The sequence below is a fragment of the Xenopus laevis genome, chromosome 7L (genome assembly GCF_017654675.1).
Source record: "Xenopus laevis strain J_2021 chromosome 7L, Xenopus_laevis_v10.1, whole genome shotgun sequence".
In the NCBI taxonomy this organism is placed as follows: Eukaryota; Metazoa; Chordata; class Amphibia; order Anura; family Pipidae; genus Xenopus; species Xenopus laevis.
In genome coordinates, this window is record NC_054383.1 from 32,116,308 (window position 1) to 32,132,421 (window position 16,114).

General features: G+C 39.7%; 1 protein-coding gene across 1 annotated transcript; it reads left to right on the top strand.

Annotated features, from left to right (window-relative positions):
• The first annotated feature begins 5,491 nt into the window (after positions 1-5,491).
• ffar4.L (free fatty acid receptor 4 L homeolog) lies at positions 5,492-15,991 on the top strand. Its single transcript, XM_041568742.1, has 3 exons — positions 5,492-6,197; positions 13,697-13,825; positions 15,485-15,991. The coding sequence occupies exons 1-3, from the start codon at positions 5,670-5,672 to the stop codon at positions 15,863-15,865; spliced, it is 1,038 nt and encodes a 345-aa protein (XP_041424676.1). The 5' UTR covers positions 5,492-5,669; the 3' UTR covers positions 15,866-15,991.
• Positions 15,992-16,114: the final 123 nt, after the last annotated feature.

Genomic DNA, 16,114 nt, shown 5'->3' on the forward strand with positions numbered 1-16,114 from the left:
TGTAAAGTAAAACATGTTTTCCCCCTTCCTTAATTCGCATGTGCAAATTAGGATTCCGTTCGGTATTTGGCAAATCTTTCGCGAAGGGTTCGGCCAAATCCAAAATAGATTCGCTGCATCCCTATTAGCAACAGGAAAGACTGTAATAAAAGACACTTAAGGATTTATTAACATCGGAGACAAACATCACTGGTGGTGGTGCCCATAGCAACCAATCAGATCTTTGCTTTTGTTTTCTAATTTGTAGGTGATTGCGCAAATCGAATTGATGATTGGTTGCTATGGGCAACTGCTGATGTTTGTCTCCGCTGTTAATAAATATTCCCCTACGTTTGCCCAGGTTCAGTAACCTATAGTAACCAATCTGCAGATAGCATTTAAAGGATCAGTAACATCAAATTTTTTCAAAAAAATTTGTATACTATGGAAAAAAAAACACCAACACATAGTAAACTTTAAAAGTCTTTATTTAGAAATAACTTACCAAATCTCTGCTTCCGCTCCTCTTCAGAAATGGCGATCGGGAGATCCATTGTGCAGCGCTCCATTTCTCCTCCCTGCTTTCCTTATTGGAGAAATTGAGCGCCGCATGATGGATCGTCGCCTTTTCTGAAGAGGAGCGCAAGCGGAGATTCGGTAAGTTATTTCTAAATAAAGACGTTGGGATTTTAAAGTTTAATATGTGTTGGTGGGTTGTTTTTTTTTCTTTCGTAGTATACAAACAAATTTTTTTGTTACTGGGCCTTTAATGGTCAACTGTTTAAAAGCAAACATCTTATTGGTTGCTATGGGTTACTGCACCTGGGAGACTTTTAATGCCTTTTTATGACATATTGGGGTAGGAGCCATATCACAACCCTACAGATGTTTATGTAATATGGGTTCATGCATCATAACCAGCCTGTAGTTGTTGCTGGTCTAATGCATTTAGAATAATGAAAGTCATTTCTAAGGGGTTAAAAGACTGGGGTAAACTTAGTTCATTCTACTGGACATCTTTTGGGTATCTGTGTTTGGGGTGCTTTGCTGTATTAATCGGTTGCTCTGCTTTAGGGTAGGACTCCACAAGCGATCGCGATCCGACGCGCTGCGACAAAAAGCATGCGACAAAAATAAGGCGAGAGATAGAATTGTCGCATGGTGTTGCAGCGTCTGCATCCGACAGTAGGATCGCTTCGGATCAACGCTGCGACACCATGTGACAATTCTATCTCTTGCCTTATTTTTGTCGCATGCGTTTTGTCGGATCGCGACAGAATCGCTCGTGGTGTCCTACCCTTACGCTGAAAAAAAGATGTTGAGATCACCGTATCACTTGCAGTTGGCTTTAACATCATTTCCTTAGCAGGCTGAACCATTGCCATAATTAACTTAATATATGTATGTACCTAAATTCTTTCTTTTTAGTACTGTTTCCATGTGCACTTTTACTTACCTTTTAAATAAAAACTGAATTGCTTAGGGCATGTAGATATATATTTTTTTTGTGTGCTGGATTTGTTAAGAACCATTAATATATTTTGACTTTTTTTATTACAGAATCGGAGTATGTATGTAATAAAGTTCTATTTAATAAATGCTGAATAATTCATTATATTGGGTGTTTGTTTCTCTTCCATTTACAGTTGTCATGGTCACCAAACTACATCTAACTCCTTCCAGGGGCCCATTTACTTAGCTCGAGTGAAGGAATGAATAAAAAAAAATTCGAATTTCGAATGGTTTTTTTTTGGCTACTTCGACCATCAAATGGGCTACTACGACTTTGAATCGAACGATTCGAACTAAAAATCGTTAGACTGTTCAACCATTCGATAGTCGAAGTACTGTCTCTTTAAAAAAAAAACTTCGACCCCCTAGTTCACTACCTAAAACTTACCGAAGTCAATGTTAGCCTATGGGGAAGGTCCCCATAGGCTTTGTTAGCTGTTTTAGGTCGAAGAAAAATCGTAAAACTAATAGCGCTAAATCCTTCGACTTCGATATTCGAAGGATTTAACCTAGATAGTCGAATATCGAGGGTTAATTAACCCTCGCTATTCGACCATATGTAAATCTGCCCCCCAAAGTAGGTGATACAGGGGATCCGTAAAAAACATTATCCAGAAGGCTACGAATTATGGAAAGGCCGTTTCCCATGAACTCCATTTTATCGAAATAATCCAAATTTTAAGAAATTATTTCCTTTTTCTCTGTAATAATAAAACAATACCTTGTACTTGATCCCAACTAAGATATAATTCATTATTATTAAAGGCAAAACCAGCCTATTGGGTTTAATTAATGTTTACATGATTTTCTAGTAGACTTAAGGTTTGAAGATGCAAATTATGGAAAGATCCGTTATACGGAAAACCCCAGGTCCCGAGCATTCTGGATAATAGGTCCCATACCTGTATATTGTCATTCATACACACACTGCACATAGAATCCTTGCTTAAAGGGGAAGTTCACCTTTGAGACAACTTTTAGAGTGATGTAGAGAGTGATATTCTGAGACATTTTGCAATTTGTTTTCGTTTTTTATTATTGAAGGTTTTTGAGTTATTTAGCTTTTTATTCAGCTGCTCTTTAATTTGTAATTTATATATAATATGGGTTATTGCTATCAATATGTGGGCCCTGTGCACTGGTCCAAATATAAATGCACTCAAATTAGAAACATGCACAGAACCTCACATCAAACTTTTATTTGTGCAAATTCACCGAAATACAAATAAATAGTCAATACAAGTGTTCATGCATTATATACAACATGGCAGTGTCTCCCTCCCTGTCTGCATACCTCGTGTCAGCCACTCCCTCCTGACGCGTTTCGCACCATTGGCGTTTCATCAGCTCTTTAATTTAAGCAATCTGGTAACTAGGGTCTGAATTACCCTAGCAACCCTGCATTGATTTGAATAAGAGACTGGAACATAAATAGGAGAATAGAAGGATCAGTTACAAAAAGTTACAATAACATTCCATTTGTAGCCTTACAGAGCATTTGTTTTTTTAGAAGGGGGTCAGTGGCACCCATTTGTAAGCTGCAAAGAGTCAGAAGAAAAAGGCAAATAACTATAAAAAATAAATAATTGATTTTGTCTTTATTCCGTCTGTATTTTAGTTGAAACCTGGGAAAACAGAAAAGCAAATAATTTAAAAACCAGAAAAAAATGAAGACTTGTTGACCACTGCTTGTAATCGTTATATGCCTAACATACAGGTATGGGATCTGTTATCTGGAAACCCGGTATCCAGAAAGTTACTAATTACAGGAAGGCCATCTCCCATAGACTCAATTTTAATAAAATAATTCACAATTTAAAAATGATTTCCTTTTTCGTCAAGTATCTTGTACTTGATCTTAACTAAGTTATAATTAATCCTTATTGGAGCAAAACATCCAATTGGTCTTATTTAATGCTTAAATATTGTTTCAGTAGACAAAGTATGGAGATCCAAATTATCCAAGGAGCCCTTCTCCAGAAGATCCCAGGTCCTGAGCATTCTGGATTACAGGTCCCATACCTTGAGGGAATTGGTGCACAATGCCGGTAACTGTACCATTATAAATCAATAAAGAAGTTTCCAATGAGAGGAGAAAAATACTCAGTTCACCCCAGTCCATGGGTGCAAAAATCTGGAACAGTAAAAAGGTTGTGAGTTCTCTCAAAAAGTAAAGACCAAAGTTATAATTAAAAATTCAAATAATTTATTAGGACATACAGGTGACTGCCTAACGCGTTTCATGCCTACTGGGGCACTTACTCATGGCCTTACAGGTACCATACCTGTATTCAGGGTTGGACTGGGGGGCCCTGCGGGACTAATGTCCAGGGCCCCCTACTGTGACGCGCCTAGCACGCTTGCGCGAAGGCGCTGCTCTTCGCGCCTGCGTGTAAGCGCCGCTCCTCAGTGAAAGGTGCTGCGCGCATGCGCCAGTCCGACACTGCCTGTATTAAACAATTTACTAACCAATTAAAACCCAAAGTCTTTACTATAATAATATCCAGGGTACAACTAATCAGATTTACCTCTTCCAACATTTTCCCTTTTGAAAAGAATACAGATATTGGACCTGTTATCCAGAATGCTTGGGACCTGGGGCTTTCTGGATAAAGTATCTTTACGTAATTTGGATCTTCACACCTTAAGTCTACTATAAAATTATTTAAACATTAAATAAACCCAATAGGCTTGTTTTGCCTCCAATAAGGATTAATTATATCTTAGTTGGGATCAAGCACACGTGACTTTTTTAATATTACAGTGAAAAAGGACATTTTTTTTTTAAAATTTCAATTATTTTATTATAATGGAGTCTATTGGAGATGGCTAGTGATGGGCAAATTTATTTGCCAGACGCGAATTTGCGGCGAATCTCCGCTTTTTGCCGCCGGCAAATAAATTTGCAAATTTGCCACAAAAATTCACCCGGCGACAATTGCGACGCCTCCGACAGTTCTAGGCGGCCATTCACTTTAATGGGTGTCGGAATTGTTGCCGGCGGCAAATTTGACGCCGGCGTCTAAAATATTTTGGCGCCAGCGTCAAAATTTGACTTTCGCAAATTTTTTGCCGTTTAGCGAATTTCGCTGGAAATTCGCTAATTTTTCGGCGGAGCGAAACGGGAGAAATTCGCCCATCACTAGAGACGGCCTTTCTGTAACTCGAAACTTTTTGGATAACGGTTTTCCAGAAAACGGATCCCATACCTGTATATGTAAGTTCACATCACTTGGAAGACAACTTTTAAATAACCCCTATTGGGTTTATTTAATGTTTAAATGATTTTATAGATTTTTCTAAAGATTTTGTAGTAGACTTATGGTATGGTGATCCACATTACAGAAAACCCCAGGTATTCTGGATAACAGGTCCCGTACCTGTACTCAAAGTTTTATGGTGCATTTTCAATAGTTCAAACTAGAAAGCTAACTCAAAAATATTTACTTTACTGGGACTATACCTGTACATCACTGATGTTGCCAGTGCTAACCATAAAACCTGGATGGAAAAAAAATGGACTTTCACGGGTTCTAGAAAATCATTGCACTCTGCATTATGAAGAGAGAGATTTGCAGGGTTTGGTCACTCGAAGAAGGGGGACAAATGGCTACGAATCCACCCATGGGAATCTCTACTTTCTTTGCTCTGTCTTGTGACCGGTGAGTATTGACCATAAATGGGACAGATCTGCATTTTTCAGCCATGCTCCCCAGTCACAGGACATGGTGGGTGTTTCCCATACATCATATTTCAATATACAAATACCCTCCCTTACGCCTGCTCCTCATTGTACAGCTATAGTAACCTGCAGGTGCACAGAATGTGCCCTTCTCAAATAATTCCTCTTGTACAACATGATACAGTAAGTGACAGTTTTTTTTGTTTGAGGTTGTAAACCAGAAGATAAACCCAACACCCTCATCTTTGTTTTAGATGGGTGGATATTTATAAGAAAACTGCTGTACTTCCTTGTTTCATATGACAGAGGAACCTTCGTGCTGCCTTAGTATTAGTCTTACTGAGCATTTGGATAAATTTAACATTGTCTGATTCCTGCCGTCAGCCATCGCTGCCTTTATGTGACATTCATTATGATCTGTTGGACCTTGGGCTTTGGATACCGTTGCAGATTTCCTATCAAGAGGATGAATATGACTTCCTTGTGCTAAGGAAGAATGGATCACGCTTTTTTCTCTTCAAATGGAAGTCAAATCTATTTTACATTTTTTTCAGACTTTAAGACTAGTAACAAAGTGGCGGTGACTGTTTTGGAGACTATAGTAATGTCCTTGGTTTTTATCGTTTCCATAGTCACAAATATAAGTGCCATCATCTTGATGGCTAAAAAGAAAAAGCTGGTAACTGCCAACTGTTTTGTGCTGAACCTTTTCTGTGCGGATCTTCTTTTCATTAGCATGATCCCCGTCATTTTGGTTATCCGCTGGACTGAGGTTTGGGTGTTGGGAGAATTTATTTGCCATATGCATTTTTATATTATCTGTCTGAGTGGTTGTGTCACTCTCATATCCCTTTCAGCTGTAAGTCTGGAGCGGATGATCTCCATTATGAAAGTCACCCAGGCTACCACGTGCAATGTAAAAGTGGTGGTGTGTGGACTTTTGGGAATTTGGCTATTCTCTGCCTTCACTGCTTTACCCATGTGCTTATTTTTCAAAGTAGTGGAACAAAAAGTAAACGGCACGGTAAGAGCACATACTTTATTATTACTCTAATTTCTAAAGTGGTCTGTTCTGTTTAAGTGGCTCCATTGTGCCTTCAAATGAATAACGAGTGTGCATAATAATCATGGTTTGGTTGTATGAGTTTTCTTTCAGTTCCTTTTTTTATCTTGCAAATTTGTTACCGGTTAGTCTCTAATTAGTTTAGAGTCAGCAACGCTCTCTCCCACAGTGAAACGCTGGGAAATAAGGAATACAGTATTTTCCTTTATGATATTATTGTAATAAACAAGGGAAAGTTGTGCTCACCACTAATTTTTAAAACCATTAGGCAGGGTTGCAATGAGGCTGTGACCACAAAATACATATAGACAAATACAAGATTCCTCTGCACTCAACCCATTATCAATATATTTAAGACAGAGACATTTTGTGCATACTGCTACTGAAAAATGCCTTACCCTTTAAACAAAACAGGGATTGTTTGTCCATATATTGCAATATATTTAAGCTGGCCAACTACGTCAAAGTCATCCCATATCTGGCCAGTCCTATGCTCAATTTTATCTGATTCATTAATAATTCTATTGCTTCAGTATACATTTTACAAAGGGACTAAGTTTTACCTGCAACTTACTTGCTGCTTTCAAAGTAAAACTCCCAAACTTGGCTGCCCTTTTATTAGACACCAGTGGGATCACCTGACTATAGCTGGGAATGGTGGGAGCTACAACATGGAGCTGGTCACTGCTCAGTATAACTATAAGGGCTCTTACACATGAGCGTTCTGACCTGCGCTCCCCTGCGTTCCGTTTTTTGGCGTTCAGCCGCAGGGGAGCGCAGGAATAGACGCAAGTCATTATTTCAAATGGGGCTGTACTCACTCAGGCGCGTGTAGCAGCCGAATTCAGGTTCAGACGCAACATGCTGCATTTTTCCTGCATTCGGCGCCTACACGCGCCTGAGTGAGTACAGCCCCATTTCAAATAATGACTTGCGTCTATTCCTGCGTCTATTCCTGCGGCTGAACGCCAAAAAACGGAACGCAGGGGAGCGCAGGTCAGAACGCTCATGTGTAAGAGCCCTAACAAACAAGGGAAAGTTGTGCGCAACCTGCTCAGGCAAATTCACTTAGGCGCGAAGCGCTGAACGCTAGTGTTAATTCGCTAGCGTTTGGCATTTTTGCTACTGCGCAAATTCACTAACGAACGCTGGCGTAGTTTCGCTAGTGATACTTCACAACCTTACGCCAGGCGAATCTTCGCTAGCGACGAAACTACGCAAATTCACTAACTTGCGCAGTGTACTGAACGCTACCTTTTACGCTAGACTTCCTTCGCCACCTCAGACCTGGCGAAGCGCAATAGAGTAGATATGGATTGTTTAAAAAAAAGTCAAAATTTTTTCTAAGTCCCAAAAAACGCTGGCGTGTTTTCTACATGATGGCTGATAGGCTGAAAAAGATCGAAAAATTTTGGGGCTCCCCTTCCTCCCCCTACATTTCCTGACTCATGGCAACTTACCTAGACAGTGGGCACATGTGTAGGGCAAAATAAAATTTTATTTGCAGATTTGAAGGTTTTCTAGGCATTTGTAGTGCAGATACGTGTTCCTCCATTGAAATTTGAATTTCGCGCCGTATGCAAATTAGCCTTCGCTAGCGCAACTTCGCTTTATATAGCGAAACAACGCTAGCGCAACTCCGCAACCTTACGCTACCCCTGTGCGCAATGTCGGATTTTAGTGAATTTGCGAAGCGCTGGCGAAACTACGCCTGGCGAAGTGCGGCGAAGTTGCGCCTGGCGCAACTTCGCATCTTAGTGAATTTGCCCCATAGTGTGTGTGTGTAGAGAATTCTTATGGTTACAGTCATTCGTACAAAGAGCTGTGTCTCCATTTAACTCTGCCAATGATTATATTTTTACACCTGTCCAATACTCAAACCTACCAATATCCATTGTACAAGGATATCCATTGGATTTGGTGGGCTACCATACACATACCAATATGGTCTGATATTGGGCCAGATTCAATTAAGTGAGTAAAAGTTATCTTATGGTTTATCACGTGAGAGACTTCAATAGAGTTTTCATGTGAACATAATATTTTCTAAATTGAATTGCATCTCAAACTAAATCTCGTCCATGTCGTTTTTCACACTGAATTGAATCTGTCCCATTATCAGTACGTCTGTAGCCAACTTTAAAAAGTTATTATTTAGGGGCCTTGCTTTTAGGCAGTGATCCCCAACTAGTGGGCAACATGTTGCTCCCCAACCCCTTGAATGTTGCTCTCGCTGACCTCAAAACAGGTGCTTATTTTTGAATCTCATGCTTGGAGGCGGGTTTAATTGCATAAAAACTAGTTATACGCCAAGTAGAGCCTCCTGTAGGCTGGCAGTTCACATAGGGGTTACTAGTAGTTAATCACTGTCCTTATTTGGCACCTGCCACAACTTTTTATATGCTGCTTTTGCTTCTCAACTCTTTTTATAATTGAATGTGGCTCACGGGTAAAAAAAGATTGGGGACCCCTGTTTTTAGGTAATACCCTGGCTGATATGGTAGACCTCATCTGGGAGCAGTTGACCATGCTTAACACTAAAAACATAGTGCTCATTTGAGTCAGATATGTCTGTATTTTTGCTGAGAGAAGTGTTCTTACATGGTCATCCCTACTGAAAGTTTTGGTTTACTGACCCTTAGCCTGTATTTGAAAATTATTGATGTGATATGTAATTGATGTGTGCTTCAGGGTTTGGTGTCAGTAGCAATCTAATATATCTGATTACATTTCAGGTTGCCAGTATTGATCATGCTACATGGCAATTTCTGCTAGGATACAAGAGTTTGCACATGTTACAGCCCTACATTCTTTGTTATTTAATTGTCGATTTATCTGTCTGAGGTGGGCATTTTCAATTTTTTAGTTGGTGGATCAGAGCAGGAGCCTTTGTATTGTAGGCTGAAGGTATCATAGAGCAGGAGTCCCCAAATCATTTAACCGTGAGCCACATTCAAATGTAAAAATAGGTGGGGAGCAACACAAGGATGAAAAAAAGTTCCTGGGCATGTGCTAAATAAAGGATATGTTTGCTTATTTGGTAGTGCTATGTGGATTAGCAGCCTACAGGAGGCTCTGTTCAGCCATAAAACTGTTTTTTATGCAACCAAAAATTGAAACATGATCCCCTGCATTTAGACCACTGGGAGCAACATCCAAGGGATTGGTGAGCAACATGTTGCTTGTGAGCCACTGGTTGGGGATCATGGCCCCAGTCTATAACATTTCATGGCCTCTTGCAGTCAGTAGTATATCAGGTTGATTGTACTGTGGTATGCTAGATGTGTTTATATAGCTATTGGGTTGCCTCTTGCTAGGGGTGTTTTTTGGGGGTTGATTGTAGTGGGGTTGCAGATTCTTAACGTTAATTGCTTGTGCTTGTTTAGAATGCCACTCAATCGATTTCCTCATTTGGTGTGCTGAAGCTCTACATCTTCTTTCATCATTAGCATTGGTAACTGTGTTAGCAACACATTTTGGTTTGTAGGCCCAATATCCTAACTGAACAGGTTTATGGCTGTAGGTCACAGACATATGTCCTGTTGTATTGGTTGTTTGCCCAGCTATTGTACTCATTGTCTGTACAGGTTGTTTGGACTATACTTCTCTTATTGGATGTAATGTTTACAAGAAAGTAATTTTTCCTCAGTGCCACGATTCATGTTTCAGATGGCTTACACTCCAGCTCTGTGGAGGTATATTTGTTCATATACTAAGGATGACTCTGTGCTCTTCTGTGATATATATATATATATCCATGCAGGCTTTTCACATCTGCTCTAGGCTGGTATGTTCTGCTGTCCAAAAAGTGTCTATGATTCTCTCTTTCGCTAATTGCACCTCACTTGCACTCCGGGCTAATATTTTGGATCTCTCGTATGGGTCACATATGAATTCTATATTGATGTTTGGTTTATCCACATCATCTCTATAATAGCGCTTCAGATGTCTCTGTTAGTTCTTTGGGGTTCCGTTTTTCATGTGGGTTAGAGATAGCTACACTATGCATATATGTCCGAATTTCCATGAGGATCGTACAGTGGTTCCTAAACTGTGGATCTTCTTCCTCTCAAGGGAAACTGGAGCAGTGGCAGGAGGGGCTCAGACTAAAGGCCAGTTTTGGTGAAATTTGGGGTTAATGCCTATTTGCTTTCCTAGATATCCCTAGATCAAATTGGAGAAGCTTTGGGACAAACAATTTATTTGCTGTTCAAGGTTTTATTGGAAAAAAAGGTATTATTGGAACTATGGTTGAATGTTGGATACACCATGGTGAGTCAGAGGCCCCACCGGGGTCTCCACTACAGCCCCCCCCCTTGGGCCCCCTGCCTCTACCGTAAATCCCCCCTACAGATACCCGCCTCAATCGCAACCCCCTTCCGGGCCTCTGCACATACCTGTCCTGTAGTTGCGGCCGGAGATCAGGGGGCAGTGTGGGCTGAAAACAGGTACTGGTCTGGGCTGGTGGGGCTCACAGTGTTTTTACCCGATGTCCCACCAGCCCAGTCCAACCCAGTGCTTGGTCCTCCAATGACTTGCAGAGTTTGTAGAGTTTTGTAGTTCTTTATTAGTCTATATTGTACAGTATACTGGAGGTGTCTTATATAAAGATCATTATTTTGTAAGCCTCCGACCCTTGCTAAGTCTTTCTTGTGTGCCAGTTCATATATAGCTCGTTCTTGGCATACATTTTGGGGGTTATTTACTAAACCTCTTTATCTGGTCAGGCTTTTTGGGGCAAAAACTCAAATTCTTGTGGGAATAAAAAATAATTTTTCGTGGGAAAAAAAACTTGATTTTTTTGAGATTTATTATACCCATCTCACACCTGTTGAGGTCCTTTATAAGTCAATGGGAGAGCCACCTATCTCAATATTAAGTTATCGTGGTCTGCACTGGGTTAAGCCTGAAAATCAGACTTATACTGGGTTTTCAGGCAAAAAATCGAGTGATTCAAGAAAAAATCCCGGAAAAATTCAAGCGATTCAGGTTTTTGCTTGATTTTATCAAGTTTTTCCGCAATCCAATTAATTAGGGTTATTTTTATTAATAAATAAGGTCAAATCAAGCATGGGATTTTGCTTGTGGTTTTTTTTTTAAATAAAATATGAGATAAATTTGGATTTTAGTAAATAACCTCCATAATGTATGGTTTCCAGTTATTAACTTAAATAAGTCTTTTACAATCAGACTTCAATTTTTTCAGCTGTTATAGCTGTAGAATAAAAAGTAATTATTATTTGGTAGCCAATAAATTAATGTCTCTACCCACCCCACCACCCCATGTCAGACTTACAATTACTGGTAGTGATAGGCGAATTTGTTCCGTTTCACTTTGCCAAAAAATTTGCGCATTTTGACGCCTGCGACAATTTGATGCGCGTCTATTTTGCCTAAATGCATTAAAGTCAATGGGTGTCCAAATTATTTTGATGGCAAATTTTCACCACAGTTTCACAAATTTATTCGCCAGCGGTGGAACGCAGAGATATCGCTCCTCACTAGTCACTGGTGGTGCAGGGGGGTAAAGTATGAACAATTTTACCTTTATCTCAGTCAACCTAGTATCAGTAGTACATACTATTCTTTCTCCTCCCTCCAAGGGGCAAGACTCATTTAGAACAAGTTGCCAAGTGCAAAAACTCAAAAGTTTAGTTTTCTGTGCTGTCATGTAGTAATTATCTGTATTAATTACTAATCAGCCTTATATTGTGACATTTCTATTCTATGTGTACTGTATATTGTGAGTGGGTCCTTAAGCTCAGTAAGTGAAAGCAGCACAGAGTATGTGCAGTGAATCAGCAGAAAAGAAGATGGGGAGCTACTGGGGCATCATTGGAGACACAGATCTTTACTGCGTAAGGACTGTGGTTGCCTTGGACTGGTACAGAAGCCCAAAACATAATGTACAACATTTAATGGTCCTCTGGCAATTTTGCCCTGCTTTATATATTCCTAAACCTGGTCCTATGTATGCACTTGATCCTGATTCTAATTTAATATCATACTGAATATTGTACCAATTTGCAAATACTTTCCCTGATGGTCCCAGTAAGATCCCATTGACATTCAAACCACTATCGAGATCTTCATTCTTTTGGTCGTATTCATGTTCAGTTGTGGTTGATATAGCACCAGACCCTTAGGGCAAAGATTCTGATTCTGGGAGATTAGTCGCCTGGCAACAAATTGCCTCTTCTTCGGGCAACTAATCTCCCGAACTGCCTCCCCATCGGCCATAGCCTAAATCGCCAGCGTGATGGCACTCGGAGCGTTTTGTTTTCCCGAAGTCATCCGAAGTTTCCTTGTGAGGCAACTTCGGGCGACTTCGGAAAATGAAGCACTCAGATCTAGATTCTAGCAGGCGGGGAGGCAGTTTGGGGAGATTAGTCACCCCAAAAGAAGAGGCGATTTGTCGCCGGGCGACTAAATCTCCCCGAATCTTCTCATCTGTCTCTGCCCTTACAATTACAAGAAAAGAAAGAAGGATATTACTGGGAGTCCTAAAACTTTGCAGATTGATGAATCTTTGGCCACTATTCTGTATTATACCTCTGCCTTAGGTTGCATATATAATATATGTTTTGTGGCAAGTAAACAGTTAATCTCTGCTGTAGTGCCTTATTCTTCTACACTCACTTTTTTGGACCCTTACAATTACAGACATTGTATCAACATGGAGCAAAATGACTGCAGGTAAATATATTAATCTAGCAGGCCCTGGAAGAGCAGATAAATAATTTAAGACGATGAAGAATTCTATAGTGAAGAATAGTTTGGTTGATGAGCCCATTCCCTAAACTTTTAAGGGAATGTCAACTCAAAAAAAAAAAATTTTTTTCTAATTAAAGAAAACATGATTCTAAGCAACATTCATCGATATTCATTACACATTTTCTATATTTTTTATGTTGTTATGTATATGTATTGCTACTGAAAGTTGTGTTTGTCTGTCCCTTTCTAATCTCTGCCCTGGTGGCTCAGACTGTTGATACAATGTAAGACAAGCAGCTGATTAACAGATCTGACTTTGCTGGAGAACTAAGACTTTTGCAACATTGTTAAAAAAAAAATAACAACCAGGAGTTAAGCAAATGCTGCTTTCAATAGTAATTGTTTTTACAAATAACTTTAAAAGCACTGCAAATGTTTAATTAATATTTATTGGAAAGCTGCTTAGAATTATGTTTATTTTATTAGTCAAATTTTTATTTTTGGGGTTGATTTACCCATTACAGTGATCTGACAGTTGTACAAAACGCATGGTAACAAGCGGCTGCTCTAGAAAGATGTAATGTAATGTGTCATTATTAAGAGAAGGGAAGAGTCATTTTCAAGTTTTTATTTTGTTTTAGCCTTTTTTTTAATTATAAACTGCAAGCCACAAACTTCACAATGAAATATATACTCAAATGAACAGAAGCAAATGACTTTATTTTTTTATTCATCTTTTCCCACAGGTTATTCCCATTTGTACTTTGGTCTGGCCAAATGTCGGAGAAGAAATTGCATGGGATATTTCATTTATCATTTTGAATTTTATTATACCAGGGTTAATCATTGTGGCCAGTTATACCAAGATATATAAGGTAAAGTAAATCACACTAAAACTGGTGATTTATAACATTATGGGGCAGATTTATTAAGGGTCGAAGTGACAATTCAATTTTTTTTGGTCAAAACTCTCAAATTCGAATTGTGAATTTTCCAAACTTGATTTGAATTTTGAATTTGAATTTTGAGATTTATCATACTCTGGCCCTTTAAAAATGGGACTATTATCCCACTGCTATTAAAGGCACCATCTCTCCCTACTATCTCACACAGTCACTTGGCACAGTCCCTTCCAGAGACTATTATTCCACTGTTACTATAGGCACCATCTATCCCTACTATACCTGCTATCCCACAGTCACACTCCCTTCCCAGAGACTATTATCCCACTGTTACTATAGACACCATCTCTCCCTACTATACCTGCTATCCCACAGTCACACTCCCTTCCCAGAGACTATTATGCCACTGTTACTATAGGCACCATCTCTCCCTACTATACCTGCTATCCCACAGTCACACTCCCTTCCCAGAGACTATTATCCTACTGTTACTATAGGCACCATCTATCCCTACTATACCTGCTATCCGACAGCCACAGTCCCTTCCCAGAGACTATTATCCCACTGTTACTATAGACACCATGTCTCCCTACTATACCTGCTATCCCACAGTCACACTCCCTTCCCAGAGACTATTATGCCACTGTACTATAGGCACCATCTCTCCCTACTATACCTGCTATCCCACAGCCACAGTCCCTACCAGAGTCTATTATGCCACTGTTACTATAGGCACCATCTCTCCCTACTGTACCTGCTATCCTACAGCCACAGTCTCTTCCCAGAGACTATTATCCCCTCTGTTAGTATATGCACCATAGTAGAGTTGAGTCTCTTCTTCAAAGTGGTCCTCTGCCCCAAATAATTTCTGTACATGCACTTGCCCAGGGCAACATAGAGAAGCATTGAGAAGAAGAGGTAAACCATTGTGTTAAATGTAAACTTAAACTAATAATAATACCTAAACGTAATACCTAAAATAATATTACTTAATAATATTACTTAACGTTTTACTTAACCCTAGGTGCAGATTCCGGCATCGGAGTTCACGGGCGCCATCTTCATCTCTTCAGAAATCTTTGGAATGAGACCGGCGTGGCAGTGACATTTTCTGTTTCACGAAAACTGCGCATGTGCCGAAACTGATGAAAATTGTTGAAGCGCCGGTCTCATTCCGAAGATTACTGAAGCGGCTGATGATGGCGCACATGAATCTGCCTGAATCTGCACCATGGGATAAGTAAAATATTAGGGGAATTTGCCCAGGTAACACTTAGGCTGGGGGAGGAGGGAGGGGGTCTATCTATGGTAGGGGTTTTTTAATGTTAGGGTTGAATTCTCCTTTACACCTCTAACAAGCTTCTAGCCTTGTTCCTGATCTTTGTTGCTGGCAGCTTAAAGTTTACTATATAGGTACCGTAGGGTTGTCCCCTAAAGCTGCAATTCTTGGCTGCCTATATGGAGAATACGGCCCTGCATAAGAATATATATAAACATTAATATATAAAGATTAACATTTCTCTTCAGTGGCTTACTATAGAGTTTTTTTGCTTTGTATAATGAAATTCAGAGGTTGACATTTTTAGTATCAGAACATGAACAAAAATAACCTTTTTTTCCTATGTCTGACAGATTACCAAGTCAGTGAGGGACCGCTTGATAAGCTGCGAGGCCCACCAACTAAAGGTCTCCCACAGAGACTACAAACTTTTCCGTACTTTGTTCATTCTGATGATTTCTTTCTTCATTATGTGGACTCCCGTCGCTGTCCTTGTTCTACTGCTTCTCCTTCAGAACCTTCACAAACAAATTTCTATCCCACCAACTGTGTTTTTTTGGGTAACAACCCTAACTTTCAGCAACTCTGTTCTTAACCCCATTTTATATAACATGAATCTGTTTCGCCAGAAATGGGTCCAGATTATTCTGTGCCATCCACTTGAAGGAATTGCAGATACCGAAACCACCACCAAACGGAATGAAAATGCAAATATTTCACATGGGACATTTTAGGTCTTGGTTGTGGTCATTCTTTCATTGGTGGTAAGAAGCCCCCAAAAATTCCCTACTTAATGTCAACAATTACCTTAAAATTGCCAGTAAGCCAATATGTTTTTGAAAGCACCAAGTGACTCAAGATATGTGACAAAGTGTGTGACAGTTTCCAGCCATTCAATCTGTGATGCTTCACTAGATGCTTTTTCACCATGGCCCAATCTATTTATATGATTCAAGCCTGCATTTAACAGCAGTTGAAGAAAA